Source organism: Molothrus ater, chromosome 9 (assembly GCF_012460135.2).
Source record: "Molothrus ater isolate BHLD 08-10-18 breed brown headed cowbird chromosome 9, BPBGC_Mater_1.1, whole genome shotgun sequence".
Taxonomy (NCBI): domain Eukaryota; kingdom Metazoa; phylum Chordata; class Aves; order Passeriformes; family Icteridae; genus Molothrus; species Molothrus ater.
The window spans coordinates 24,410,131-24,423,537 of NC_050486.2; the positions used below are offsets into that span (position 1 = coordinate 24,410,131).

Genomic DNA, 13,407 nt, shown 5'->3' on the forward strand with positions numbered 1-13,407 from the left:
GAAGAAAAGTCAGCTTGTGTGGCGTTGCACTTATTTCATATGTGATATTTGTTTCCATTCTTCAACCTAAAAGCTTTACTTCAAGACTACTCATTTATTATCTCAGTGTGGGCTATCCCCAAGGATATACCTTTCTGTTAGAGACAAATGGCAATGAAATTTTTTTATCACTTCAGTGAAATCCAAAGTGTCCAAGAAGGTACGAACAGATTTTTCTACTGAAAATTTTAAAAAGCAATTAATGATTTGAACTCAGCAAGCAAAAAAAAAAAAAAATCCATTACTCTTTTTACTGCACTTATAAGGTCTAAACTAAAATTCTACCACAAATGAAAAAAAAGAATGAAAATACAGTTGTTTTGAATACATAAACTGAAAATATGTTTATTTAAAAACATTATAAGGATCAGTGGATTTCATGATATATAGATTTACTTTTAACAAGTATTTGGTATCTTGATAACATCAAAGGTATCACATGATGCAACAGTTGCTATAGTAGCAATACTTAAGTAAAAAAAACCACATCAAACAAAAGCATAAAACATATAAACAGTAAACAAAATTATAGTACATAATATGCAACACCAGCTAGCAGAAAAAAGAGAAGATAATAGCTATTGAGTTGAACTAGTCCTCAGAGTTGCATCCACAAAAAAGTATCAGCAAGTCCACCCTTTCGGGAAATAAGGGATGGCTCAGAGAATTAGCTCTGCATGTGAATGAGAGGAGATGCTGAAACACCAGCAAAGAGTATACAGAAATTCAAGTTCTGGGTCAAGAAAAAAAATTTGGGGATGTTCCTACCTGAATGGTAGGAAAAAATCTGAAAAAATCTGAAAATCTGTCTAGGGATTCTGAAGCAGGAAAAGAACTGAAGAGTTAAAGCCAATTCCTTGTGTGGTACCACAGAACTTTGAGAAGCGAAACTCTTCCATAGCATCCCATATATTTCTGAAATTTGTATGCAACTGATTTCCCAAAGACAAGGAGGGTGTGTGACCTGCAAAAAATACTGAGTCAAGCAGGTAGGCAATTGCAGGGTTTGGAATTGTAGTGGAGGAAATTTCAGGTAAGGGCAAAACCCGATATTACTCACAAAACTGGAAAAAGATGGTAGTGGTTGAAGTTACTCACTAGTATTTGCTGATGCCACCCTAAAATGCTGTAAATATTTCCCATGCTATTTAATACTGAAACAAATCAGCTTTTATATACCTGGGTTTGTGTTATATGTGAGGGAGCATAGAAGAAGTGGAAGGAAAGGGAGAGATTCATGGATATATGCTGTGTATAAATCCATATATACTCCTGGATAATATGTATACATCCATGTTTCAGCTGCCCTGGGTGTGAGGCACTGATTTAACAAAAGCACATTATCTTGCTTAAACTTGACAGCATAACTAGAAGAAGTCATGAGAAAATAAATTTCTAAACTAAAGATAACTCACATTGAGGCAAGCTAAATGTAAATAAAGCATCTTTGATATAGCAACCAACGCAGTGACCCTGACCCAAGATTATATAGCCTTTAGTTACTAACAAAGTTTAATCTCTCCAAGTTAACAACTTTGTGTGTCTCCTTGCTTGGGGAACAACTGATTCTCAGCTGGGAAACTGAAAAAAGATTCAATAGGTAATAAATATTCTTCATATAACAGAGAAGTAGGTTGATTTCAGCTTTTGCAAAAGGCCAAGGCTTTATATCTTGTCCTAGTTTTCAGATTCCTCAGCCCTGACTATCACATTCAAAATGTTTGTCCACAAAAGACATCTTGTAAAACTACCAGGTATGAAGTACTATGGAAGCCTTTCAAGAATATCAGCAAGGTCAAGTATGGAGCATATAAACAGCACTTTTTCTGTTCATGAAAATTAGCCTGCTCATGCCAAAATCCTAGCACTTTTCATGGCTTACAATGTCTGTTGATTGAACAGGAACTTCCCAAATTTATGTTTAAAGAGATGTCTATGCCACAGTGTGGGAGCATGAGGTTATCTGCTGAATCCCAGGAAGGCCAAAGGCAGGCAGCATGGCTGTGATGCTGAGCTAGCAAGCTGGATCATGGACATTATTCCAGGGTTAGCACTGAGGAAATACAGCTGTGCTTTCTAATTTGGATAGGGCTTTTATCTCATTCTCAGCTATTCTTCACAAGCAATCAGCCTGGTGAGCCTCAACACAGGTCAGCTGTGGCACTACACCAAACCCACTATTAACAGCTATTTAAATTTTTTCATACCTCAAGTGCAACTACTGTAAATTTCTTGCAGATGCACATGTCCAAATTTTTTTTAAATATTTGATTATCACTAATTCAAGTGTTCAGGAGACTTCAATTCAATTTCTGACTCAACCACTAACATCATTATGGTGATAATAAATCTTTATCCATGAGAAACTGGGCGTTCCATGAGGGCTCCAGGGCAGGCAGAAAATCCTGTGGGGAAACACATCAGCAGCTTTGCACAGCACCATCTCTCTGTTCAAGACCTTGTATTTCCCAAGTGACTGGAACAAAGGTGGTCACTGCAGCTGCTTGGGCTTCCATCCTGAGTGTGGTAAATGAAACTTGGGCAGCCTTGGCACAGGGACAGTTTCCATCCTGGTTATTACACACCATTCCTGTATTCTTCTTTGGGTTAAACTGCTGTTTCCCTTGGCTCTTGCTTCCTATTCACCTGTTGTTTAGGGATGTAGGGATGTCTTCTGCCAGTTAAAACTTAAGCCAGCAGTAGTTTCAGCCATAGTTTCTTCACTTTTGAGTTAGACTCTTCTTCACGATTGCATATTTAAAATAATTTGGGGATTTTAGTACTACTTCTGAAATAATTTGTTCCCCCAGGTTGCTGAAATCAATTACATTATTAATTACTGCCATAGTTATAATTAATCATTGAAACAACTCCTTTAACTTCTTTGTTTAGAAGAGCATTTCTCCCTACTTTCCAAAAGTCCATTCCAAAAAGTAGTATTTTAAACTATTGAGAATTTCTTTGATCCAAGCATTTTCCACTCACATTCCCTTTATTTAAAAACATAATTTAGTATTTCATTCCAAACAATTTGATCATTGCAGTTTTATTTTATTCACAAAGCACCATATAGAAAAAAAATTAAATATTCTTTCAGAATTCCCATTTTCTAACATAAAAAATGTCAGCAAAAACAAACGATCTATTAACTGTCTTGCATCAGCAACAGAACAGGAATAAAACTACAGAGAACGCTACTAACTAATACAGCATATTCAGCAGTTTTTTTAACTAAGCAAATACTAAGTTGATACAATATTTATGGGAATATGAAATGCATACAAAATACTTCAAATATGCAGAACACAAGCCAAAAATTCTACCTTCAAGAAGGCTTACACAGAGAAAGCTCTGAGATCAAATTACTGTTTATTTGTACCTCTCAGAAATAAAATAACCAGCAGATATAGTGGTATTGTGCCTAGTTACAAAACATCTGCTGTTCTGGAGCACCACAGGCTTTGGGTGTAGGTAAGTAGTACAGAGCCAAGTTTATCTCACAATCCTACTTCACATGGACAGCTCCCATGAAATAATGCTGCTGCTTTTGGATTTGTATAGGTTATTTGAGGAATTTTTCATTAATCAAACACACCATACTAACTCATCTGCATTTTATATGCATGAAAACCCGATAGTCACTTGCCAGGCTTCCCAGCACTGAAGTTGTCTGTAATGGCAAAGTGCCTCTGCTGCTTATTGCAAATGAAAACACATCAGCAGAGCTGCAATGAATCCAAACGGGCTCCCTTTGCGATGGATTCCTGCTGCTCTGCTCTGGTGATTCACGGGAACTGATGTTCCACTTGCTTTAGTGGAGATTGAAATTCAACGCATTTTTCAAGGTGCTTATGAAACAAAATGTAAAAGGAAAATCTTGCCAGTTTTCACTCATGATTGTGAGATCCACTGCTAAGTAAGCAGCTCTGTGAATTAGCAGTTAAATGGAATCATTAGAGAGCTTATTAATCTAATAATAATAATTTAAGACAACTACTTTTTCCTCCATTCCCTTTTCTATGCTTGATTTTTGACATAATGCAACTATGAAATCAGCTAGTTTACCATTCTGAGAGAACAGGGATACATATGTATATTAGAAAATATATGTATCAAAACATAGAAGTTTTAGTCTCAAACGTTTATACATTACTTATCCTAAAATAGAACCAGTCACGAAAAGCATTTACTATACACAAATACATCAAATTCATTGCCAAACATTTGCAGGATGAGAGCCCTAGATTTAATACTGAAGTCCACATTCTGAGTTTGAGACTCTGTGACAAAATGAAATGGAAGTCATTATTATTTTAGTAGAGCAGTTTTCCAAACCATTTCAACATACAAATAGTAAAATTACTTCAAGAAACTTATGTAAAAATCCAAAGTCAACAAATACAGTACTTCTTAAATGGCAGTCTTGGCCTCTGTGGCACAGTCAAGAAAACTGGTTGTGGGGACAATGTGACAAGGAAGCTGGGATACGGGATACATTGATGTGTACCCATAACCAACTTCAATTAATTGTAAATTGGTTTACCTCTATTATAGATTAATGCCAGACACAGCTTGAGCCCAGAAGAACTCATTATCTCAGGTACAGTGCAATCTAAACATGGCAATTCTGCATCAAGGCTCTGCCAACAACCTTCGGGCACCACTTGAGAAATCTAAGCTGGTTTCTACAGATTCCCTTCGTTCTGGAAAAGGGCAGCACGATGAATCCTCCAGAAACAAGAGTGATGGAGCCCGATGCACACACCCAGGTGGCTGTGCTGGAGCTGCTCTGCATCAGCAGCACTGCTGTGAGCAAAGCAGCACGGCTGCATCTCGGTGACATCAGCAGGAAACAGCTGCACAAACTCCCCTCCCTGTCCTCCAGCACCTCCTTTATCCAAGGGCTGCTGCTTTCTGTTGCCAAGTTATCAGACATCTTCATTAAAAAACTTTAAAAAAGGTAACGATGACTATTCAGCCATTTCCTTCTGTCCCTAAGCAGGTGTTGTGCAGGGAAGAGGAGGAAGGAAAATTTCCCAGCGTAGACAAGTTGTTCATCCCTCCTGGGGCAGCTGACAGCTACTGTGTGAGGTGTCCCACCTGGAGGGTGGGCTGGTGCTGCAGATCTCAGTGTCCCAGTCCTGGTAGTGGCCCCATGTGGAGATCAAGCTGGTTCCATTGTAACACAGGGACATGACTCTAAAAACTATTCTATTCAGCATTAAATCTATATAACTCCTCTTCCAAAACCAGAAAAGCTATGTAGGGCACATAAATGCATTCTGAGGTTGATCTGGTCTTTTGCATGAGACTTTAGCCTACTAAAAGTAGTGACAGCCACACTAAAGAAACTTGCAGAAACTTCTGTTTTACAAATTTCAGTATAAAACCTATTAAAATTCTCGATGTGTCTCATTTTACTTTTTACGAATTCAAAAGCCTCCTCTCACAAGAGCTAGTAATTAATAGGGTGCTTTGAACTACACTGAAAGAAAAAATGTTGGGAGGCTTGAGGTAAGTAACTTTTCAAAGCTTTGATTATTCGTCAAAGGAAAAAAATGTATGAAATATGGTTAGGAAATGGTAAACCATTCAAAAATGGCAGCTGGAATGCCTAACACATTCCTGTTTCTTTCTTTTTCTGAAATTATATCTTCTGGCTGTATAAAGCCTTCATTAGTATTTCTCAGGTCTCCTTATATGGCAAATTATGTAACAAAAATATGATCAAAGCTTTAAGTACCAAATATACATTAGCAGCTCTTCTTCAATGAATTTTTCTAGTGGGTGGCTTTTTTTTCCACTAGATAACTGAAAAAACGTTGGAAATTACGTGAATAGCAGCCTACTGGCAACAGAGTCTAATGATCACTATAATACCTTTCTGCAGCAACTAGAGTTAATTTCTGTATAGAACTTCAATGAATATTTCACCTTATACAGTTAAAACTGAAATAGTTAATAGTCTTAAAAAGAGCTCAGATTTACTAAGAAACCTTTCTCTAATGTCCCCTAGACTTCCAACTGCTCTGGCTGAAATGTACCAATGCAATCAGTAAATTCTGGCAAATGTCTTTATTGAACAAAACCCATTTTAGATTTGTTTACAAATCTATCCTGCAGCATTTTATAAACAACTGCAAACAGCTCTTTCTGCTGTGTGAACATCTGCAGGGCTGGGCCCAGTCCCCACACAGTTTTCCAGTGACTCTTGAAGCCTCCTCGTGTTGATAGGAGGATACAGTGGGCAGATCCCATCCAGCACGAAGGCTGCCGTGTTTTTACCCAAACACTGGAATTCTGCTATGCCCACAGGTTAGTTGTCTACGTTACAAAATAAGCTCTGTTGTCTGTATACACTTTAAAATTCAGAAATCATTTAGGGAAAGTTAATTCAATTGAAGAAATTAAGTTTACCTGGAGAATCAGAAGTACCATTGATGTACAGTGTTATTTTAATGACCAAGATTAAGTACTATTGTTAAAGTAATTAGCTGATCTCTCCTATTTTAAATTTCCTCATGATAAAGCTGGTGAATTAGTTATCAAAAAAGCCTATATTTAAAGACAAATCAATTATTTTCTTATTTAGTTTTTTTTTATTTAATAATTAAGGCCACTGAAAAGAAAGCAGTTATGTGTCTGATACTAGAATGTTGTCATATCACATATGATTTAATATTTTTAAAAGAATAACTTTTCTTTTCTGAAAGAATAATGAAAAGCTATCTTCAAAACAATCCAACTCAGCATAATCATACTGAAATCAATTAGAAAACACTGCAGCATTTACACAGCTGTTCTATTGGCCCCTTCACATGCAGATCTCCAAAATAAAGGAGCTGAACACCAATTGCTTTAGGAACACTAATTACTACACAAACTTTGGGTGGGGCTTGAGCATTCAGCAGAGGTTTGCAGATTTCCTCCCTGAAGCCAGGTCACAGCACTGCTGTGAACACTTTGAAAATTCCAACCATTCTTAACATGAAATGTGACTCAACACCACTCTGCAAGGTACCGACTGTGACATGTAAATAAACATTAAAAACTCCACGTTCAGCTGGGAAGCCTGTTTATTCTGATAACCAGGATTTTTGGTCTAAAGACATTTATTTATATCCTGTCCAGTACTGTGAGTACATGCCTTTCCTTGCTTTCACTATGATTTCAGTGATGATGACACAATGAAATACCAGAAATACTAATATCCACAAAATGACCAGCAATTGTGGAATAACACATATTAGAACTGTCAATCCAGGCTAATATGCAGTTGCCTCAGATAGAAAACTATTACAGAACTCAGAGATAACCTGCACCCTTTGATCATTCAGGTCTCCAGATGCAAGTCCTCTGAAGGTAATGCAGATGCCTTGAACAGAAACCTGGGGAGAATGAGATAACTAGTGAAATTCTAAATTGGAAAACACTTTCATCTGGTTCATGGGTCAAAAACTTTAACAGATACAGGCACTCTGTACTCACTATGACCTACTCTAAACCTTCCTTACTGAAGATAAAATGTCCTCTTTGCTCCAGAACTGGAAAAATAACATTCATCTGGTTTTGAAGAAACTTAACTAAACTGGTTCTTTTCCTGTATCCTGTATCTTCCAGAGGTTTATGACAACAAGATGAGCTGAGCAGAACAACTGGAAATCAATCCAAGAAACTCCTGAGAGTAACTAACTGCAGTCAATCGTTTTCATCCTCCTGCAACCTTCATTTGTGAAGGTTTACGTTGCTTTTAAGTTGGATTGCCAGTTTGAGACATGAAGGTTTCAACCTGGAAAACCAAACAGGAGGTATACAAATTTAGACTTTACTGCAAAAGGCTGATTTAAACACTTTCAAGAAAGCAGGTAGGACTAAGGAGCTAACTACAATGGTAAAATGATTAATTCAGAATAAAGTGAGCTGATTTGCAGCACTCTAACCAAACATCAGAATACAGAAACTATTTTAATGGATTAGAGCAGATGTCTGCCTAGTCCAGTGAGGATAGCAGCAGAATATGAACTCTGTACTAGACAGGTGTGAGATAATCTACTTTCCATATTAAGTCTCAATTTTACATGAAATTGCACTGAAACCATGATGTAGAGAACAATGCTGGGCCTAACAGTAGACTAAAAACTGATGGAAATCCCTCCCCTGAAATGCTTTGTCCAATTCTGTGTGTCCTAATCCCCCTCCCCAATTAAAAAAAAATTAAAAAGGTTAAAAATTTGCAAAAACAGCAACAAAAAATCTTCTACAGGGAAAAGGAATGGAATATGAAAATGTTTGTATATAAGGAAAGAGTACAAATAATTACCAGTATAAAATAGATTAATATATTTACTTCCCTATAACAGGAAGAGATACTAATAAAACTGAAAGAAAAAATTCTTGCTTTATAAAAAAATATGTATTTTCCATAAAGTATAATTAATTTACAAAATGTCTTGACACAGTGTATTTTCAAATCTAAGAGTTTAGAGGGGTCATAAGCATCCTAGATGTGCATAATTCTCTGTCAGATAACCTTTAGGAAGAAACCTAATTTTTATAATCCCTTATCTCTAAGTGCACACTATATTTTTCCTGACATCAACTCTTGTCAAACCTGGGTTCTGAACTAAATCAGTAAAGAATGGTCCATCAGAGCAATCTGTGCTGCTATAAAACATGAATAAGTTACCATCCATTTCTCTGTAACACAGTTTCCTTATGCAAAAATGGCAAATATCAGTATTTCAAGATGAGAAGATGAGATGATGAGAGTTATTACTTGTGTTTTCTGATCCTTGACGAAAAACATGATGTTGCTGTTAAAAAAATAAAAAAAACAAAACAAAACAAAAACCATCCAGCAAGTATCACATACTCATACTAGCTAAATTGATTTATATGGTTTGAACACTGTTCAGTCCTTCTGTAATGGTTTTATTCTCCTTGCATTTGTGCAAAATGCAGGTTCCAGAGCTACATTCCTGTATCTCCTAAAGACTGCTCAAGATCTCACACATGATGAAGATACACTAAGCAGTGAGGATGCAGCAGGAACATTCCCCAATTATGTGTTCAACAACAGTGTCAGTGCCACCCAGAAGTAAAGGGAAGGAAAAAAGAGATTCTTTGAGGGATTTGCCATGGAAAGAACCTGCCTGTCGACTTAGTGTCAGCTGACAGTCATGGGTCAGAAAAAATCCAAACCATCTCACCTTTTTTTTCTCACAGTCTACTTTCTATGACCTTTCTTAAAAGTGGGCCAAGATCACAAGATTGCTTCCCTTTTCTCTGAGGATTTTGGGTCTTTTTCCTATCTTTGTGTTTATTTGCATTTTTAATTCCTTATCTGGCTTCTCCAAAACAGAATGACCTGCAAATTAAACTTGCAAAGTGGCCAGACAAGCACTGTATAACTCAAGCAGACATGGACCAGGACATGCAACTAGACATGAATTCAGCACAAGCTGGAACACAACATTTATGAGAAAATCATTGGTTAGTCAGCTAGTGGTCAGAAGTGGGAAAAGTTCTGGGCAAGGCTGAAATTAAAAAACAAATACTGTGATGCTGCAGGTTTAAGCAATACAGCAGAGAACACAATGTAAATTAACCTGGAAGTAGCAGGAAATTTACATTCCATGTTGAAGTTACTGACAAGGGCACAGGTACAGGGGGTAGGCAGGAAAGCTGACAAAGTCCAATGGCCACCAGGGATCTGTTCCCCAATTCACAGCTCAGGCAGAGCTGATCACCTGTGTTGGCAGTGTTACAGAGTGCAGATGAAAATAATCACCTGCTTCATGGACAAGTTCAACACACAATAAACTTCACAGTGTTTTTCCATGGGTTCATAAACAGTATGGCTGAACACAGAGTTCAAGATCCATGTGGACAATCCACTTAGATGCAGACTCTGTAGTATCATTTCCCAGAACACAACAGCATTTGACATACTTATCCCTTTTTTTCACCTTAAATGGACTACAAATCCAAGATCAGTTCTATGGGTAATGCATATTTATTTGGAGCCACTTCTGAGGCTGAACAGTGGAGGTGCAGCAGCTAACACAGCAGGCTGGGAAAATGAACTCCTGGTTCAGGAACCCAGATAATTTATGTATGGTACTATGGGAGATTAAATATTCAGGAATACTGTCATCTTTGTTCCATCTTCCAAATGTTAGTATCTCTAATTTTCATAATATATTTTGAGGGCTTTTGTTTTCACGTGGGCTGGAAAAGACCTTAACTGTGTTTCGTTACAACAGGAAAGACCCCTGTACCTAGAGGGTCCTTATAATTTATGAGGAGACACAAAGCTTCAGTTTCACAGACAAACTTATCTCACATACGCAGTTAAAGCCATTGTTAATACATCCTGAACAGGAAGAATAACATTTGGCACCTTCCTTAAAGAAATCTTCAGTAACAGTGTAAGGGAGGGGAGCTGTCAGGTGTGCTGCTCGCTGTCCCTCTGCAGCCTCCGGGTACTTGACACCTCCCAGACAGGTCAAGCAGCACCTGCAGGTCAACCCGCAAGCTACCAGCCTTGTGCTGCAGTTTCAGTCCCAGACCTGTGTCTTCATGCATTATTTTTTTTCATGCTAATTCACGCAGGCGGTCGTTTCTTGTGTAAGGGGAGCTCCTCTGCACCGCCGGTTTGCTCTGCTCTTCGCCACCGCCACCTTTGCCCCTGCGCGGGAGGATGGAGCAGGGTGCGGGAGGATGGAGCAGGGTGCGGGAGGATGGGGCAGGGTGCGGGAGGATGGGGATGGGGCAGGGTGCAGGCTGCCCCACCATCAGCCTCCTCCTCTGCCCCGCCGGGGCTCGGCCCCGCAGCGCCGGCCGGGTGAGCCGGCCTGTGGCCCTCACACCTTCCACGCCACAGCGGGTCAGTCCCTCTCAGGCAGGCCTGGAACGAGGCGGGCTCTTCCCTCTCTACCTGCCTGAAGGAGCTTTCCCCACGACCACCTTGTCCCTGGGAAGACTCTCCTCATCCCCCAAGGGAAAGGGCTTTGCCCTTCGTCACAGTTCCTTGGGCAGGAGCCTCTGCCGCGGTCCCTTCACCACCTCAGTGCCCTCGGCCAGAGGTTCTCCCCCCCCGTCTCCCCCAGGAGAAGGGCTCCGTCTCCGCACTCCGCTGCGAACCGGGCCCCCTCTACCGCCAGAAGCCCCTGGAGAAGGGGGGCTCCCCCTCTCCCCCCGCCCAGGCGCCTGCGGCTGGCACTGACCCGTCTCTGCCGTCCTGCTCCTCTCCGCCATATTTGTTGTCATCCCGCCACCCCCCCCCAACGCCGCCCGGCCGTCGCCATGGCAACGCGCGTCAGCGCCATGGGGGAGCCCCGCGCCCCCCCCGACATGGCGGCGGGGCTGACGGCCCTCCCCGGGGACAGCCTTCCCTGCGAGCGGCTTCCCGGGCTCATCCTGCCCGGAGAGAGCCTTCCCTAGGAGTGCCTGCCCGGGAACAGCCTGCGCGGGAAGCAGCGTCCGCTTCCATCCTCGCCCAGCCCGGCGGCCGCCGCGGTGGTGGCGGGCGGGGCGTGAGGGGAGCACCGCCGGCCGCCCGCCCCTCACGCAGCACGGCTCCCTCCCGCACGGCCGCGCCCGCCCCGCCCCGCCCCGCCTCCCGCGGCCGCTGTTTACCGGCAGTGTTCGGACGAGGAAAGGAGGGCTCGTTTTCTGCTCCCTGGTGGCTGCCTGCCACTTCGGCAATTGCCGTCACTGAGCCCCGGAGGATGGAGCTGTGCCGGTACCGGAGCTTCTCTCGGGGCTCCTGCCTGCCCGTGGGAGTCGGTGTGGGCCTGAGGTGCGCACAGGGAGCTGAGGAGGAGAGGCTCGTTATCACAGAGTATCAGTTAGGTTGGAAAAGACCTCTGAGATCATCAAGTCCAATCTAAGACCCAACACCACTATGTCACCTAGACCATGGCACCAAGTGCCACGTCCAGTCCTTCTTCAACACCTGCAGGGACGGCGACTCCATCCCCTCCCTGTGCAGTCCATTCCCACGTTTAATCACCCCTTCTGTGAAGAAATCTTCCTATTGTCCGATGTCCTGGTGTTACATGTCCCCCTCCACACAGCTCAGAGCAGCAGGGGGCAGAGGGGCCCGCGGCCTGTGTGGGCTCGGGGTCTCTTGTCGGCCCAGGGGAAGCGAGCACATCCCTCCTGCTCCGATTCCAGCCCCATGCACTGAGGTTCAGCACCAGCAGAGATGGCCAATGCATGTGTGCATGACTGCCCCGCCCTGCCCCACGACTCAGCAGGTGAGTCTGGTCATGTGGCAGTTATGTCAACTTTGATTTTTTTTTTTTTTAATTTCTTAAGGCAGCCCAGTGGGGAGCTTCATTATGCGTGTGAGTGTTGCCCGTCTGTCTCCTTGCCCCAGCCCCAGCAGGTGAGCCTGACCATATGGCAAATGCAGTGCTGGGGACGGGAGGGCTCCTGTGTGCGCGTGTTCGCGGGCCCGCTGGGTGACACTCACCATGTGGCGAACACGGCCATGAAGGCTCTGGTGTACAGGGGCTAATTATGTGTGTGCGTCCCGGGGGACCCGGCAGCCTGGGTGTGATCATGCGTGTCTCGCTAATGCTGAGGCGCAAGCTCCATTGTGCATCCTCCCCGCAGACAGCTCCAGCCTCTGGGAAGCGAGGCTGACCGCGGGACGAGGGCAGGGTTACAAGTACAAGCATCAAGGCTCATGTTTATGTGCATACACAGGCAGACGTGGGGCTGAATGCACCCCGAACCAGGCGGCTCTTAAAACTCTGGAACAGGGAGTACACGAGCAGTGCTGAGCAATGGAAACAGGCAGGACTGTGGTTATGGTAATGCACTCAGGTGTTTGCTTCCTTAGACCTTAGTAAATTAATGTAACCATTTCCTAGTGACTCCTAGTCAGGGAAACAATCCAAGATTAAAAATTAAGGCATGTAAAGTTGTATCTTTCTCCATCTAAGTTCTGTTATTTAAACATCACTTTACCTCTTTGTCTTCCTATCTAGTATGTGCCTTTTCTGCTCCAGTTCAGCTCCTCTTAACAACACTCAGGTGGATAATACCTACAGGTTCTACATACTTAGATTTTTCTGTGAGTCACTTGCTAGCTTTCTCCCTGAAAAAGAGAAAGCCTGCTCCTTTTTGCAGCCTTGTTCATTCTTCTTTCAGTTCATAGTTCTCTGGTTATTTTTGCAGCATTTATTTTTGTGGTTTCACTTCCTTTACTGTTTCCTTTATTTTTCAGTGGCACTTAGGCCTCTTTCCTTTATCTATTCCTCTTCTCTCTCAGTATCTTACTTTAGTATTACATAAGCTAATTGAACATTTCTTCAGCCACATTCCTGTTCCATGATGAAATACCTGTCTGAAGTG

At 42.0% G+C, this 13,407-nt stretch overlaps 1 protein-coding gene across 3 annotated transcripts in view; it reads right to left on the bottom strand.

The window, feature by feature from the left end:
• LOC118689748 (BEN domain-containing protein 5) overlaps window positions 1-11,754 on the bottom strand; it is an 884,006-nt gene extending 872,252 nt beyond the window's left edge. For 2 of the 3 annotated variants that reach the window (XM_036388182.1, XM_036388180.1), the window contains exon 1: window positions 11,268-11,298. In XM_036388182.1, coding sequence (XP_036244075.1) covers window positions 11,268-11,298 — 31 coding nt within the window. Of the gene's footprint in view, window positions 1-11,267; window positions 11,299-11,679 lie in introns of those variants that run through there. The other variant, XM_036388181.1, reaches the window with a different exon arrangement.
• Between the last annotated feature and the right edge of the window lie 1,653 nt (window positions 11,755-13,407).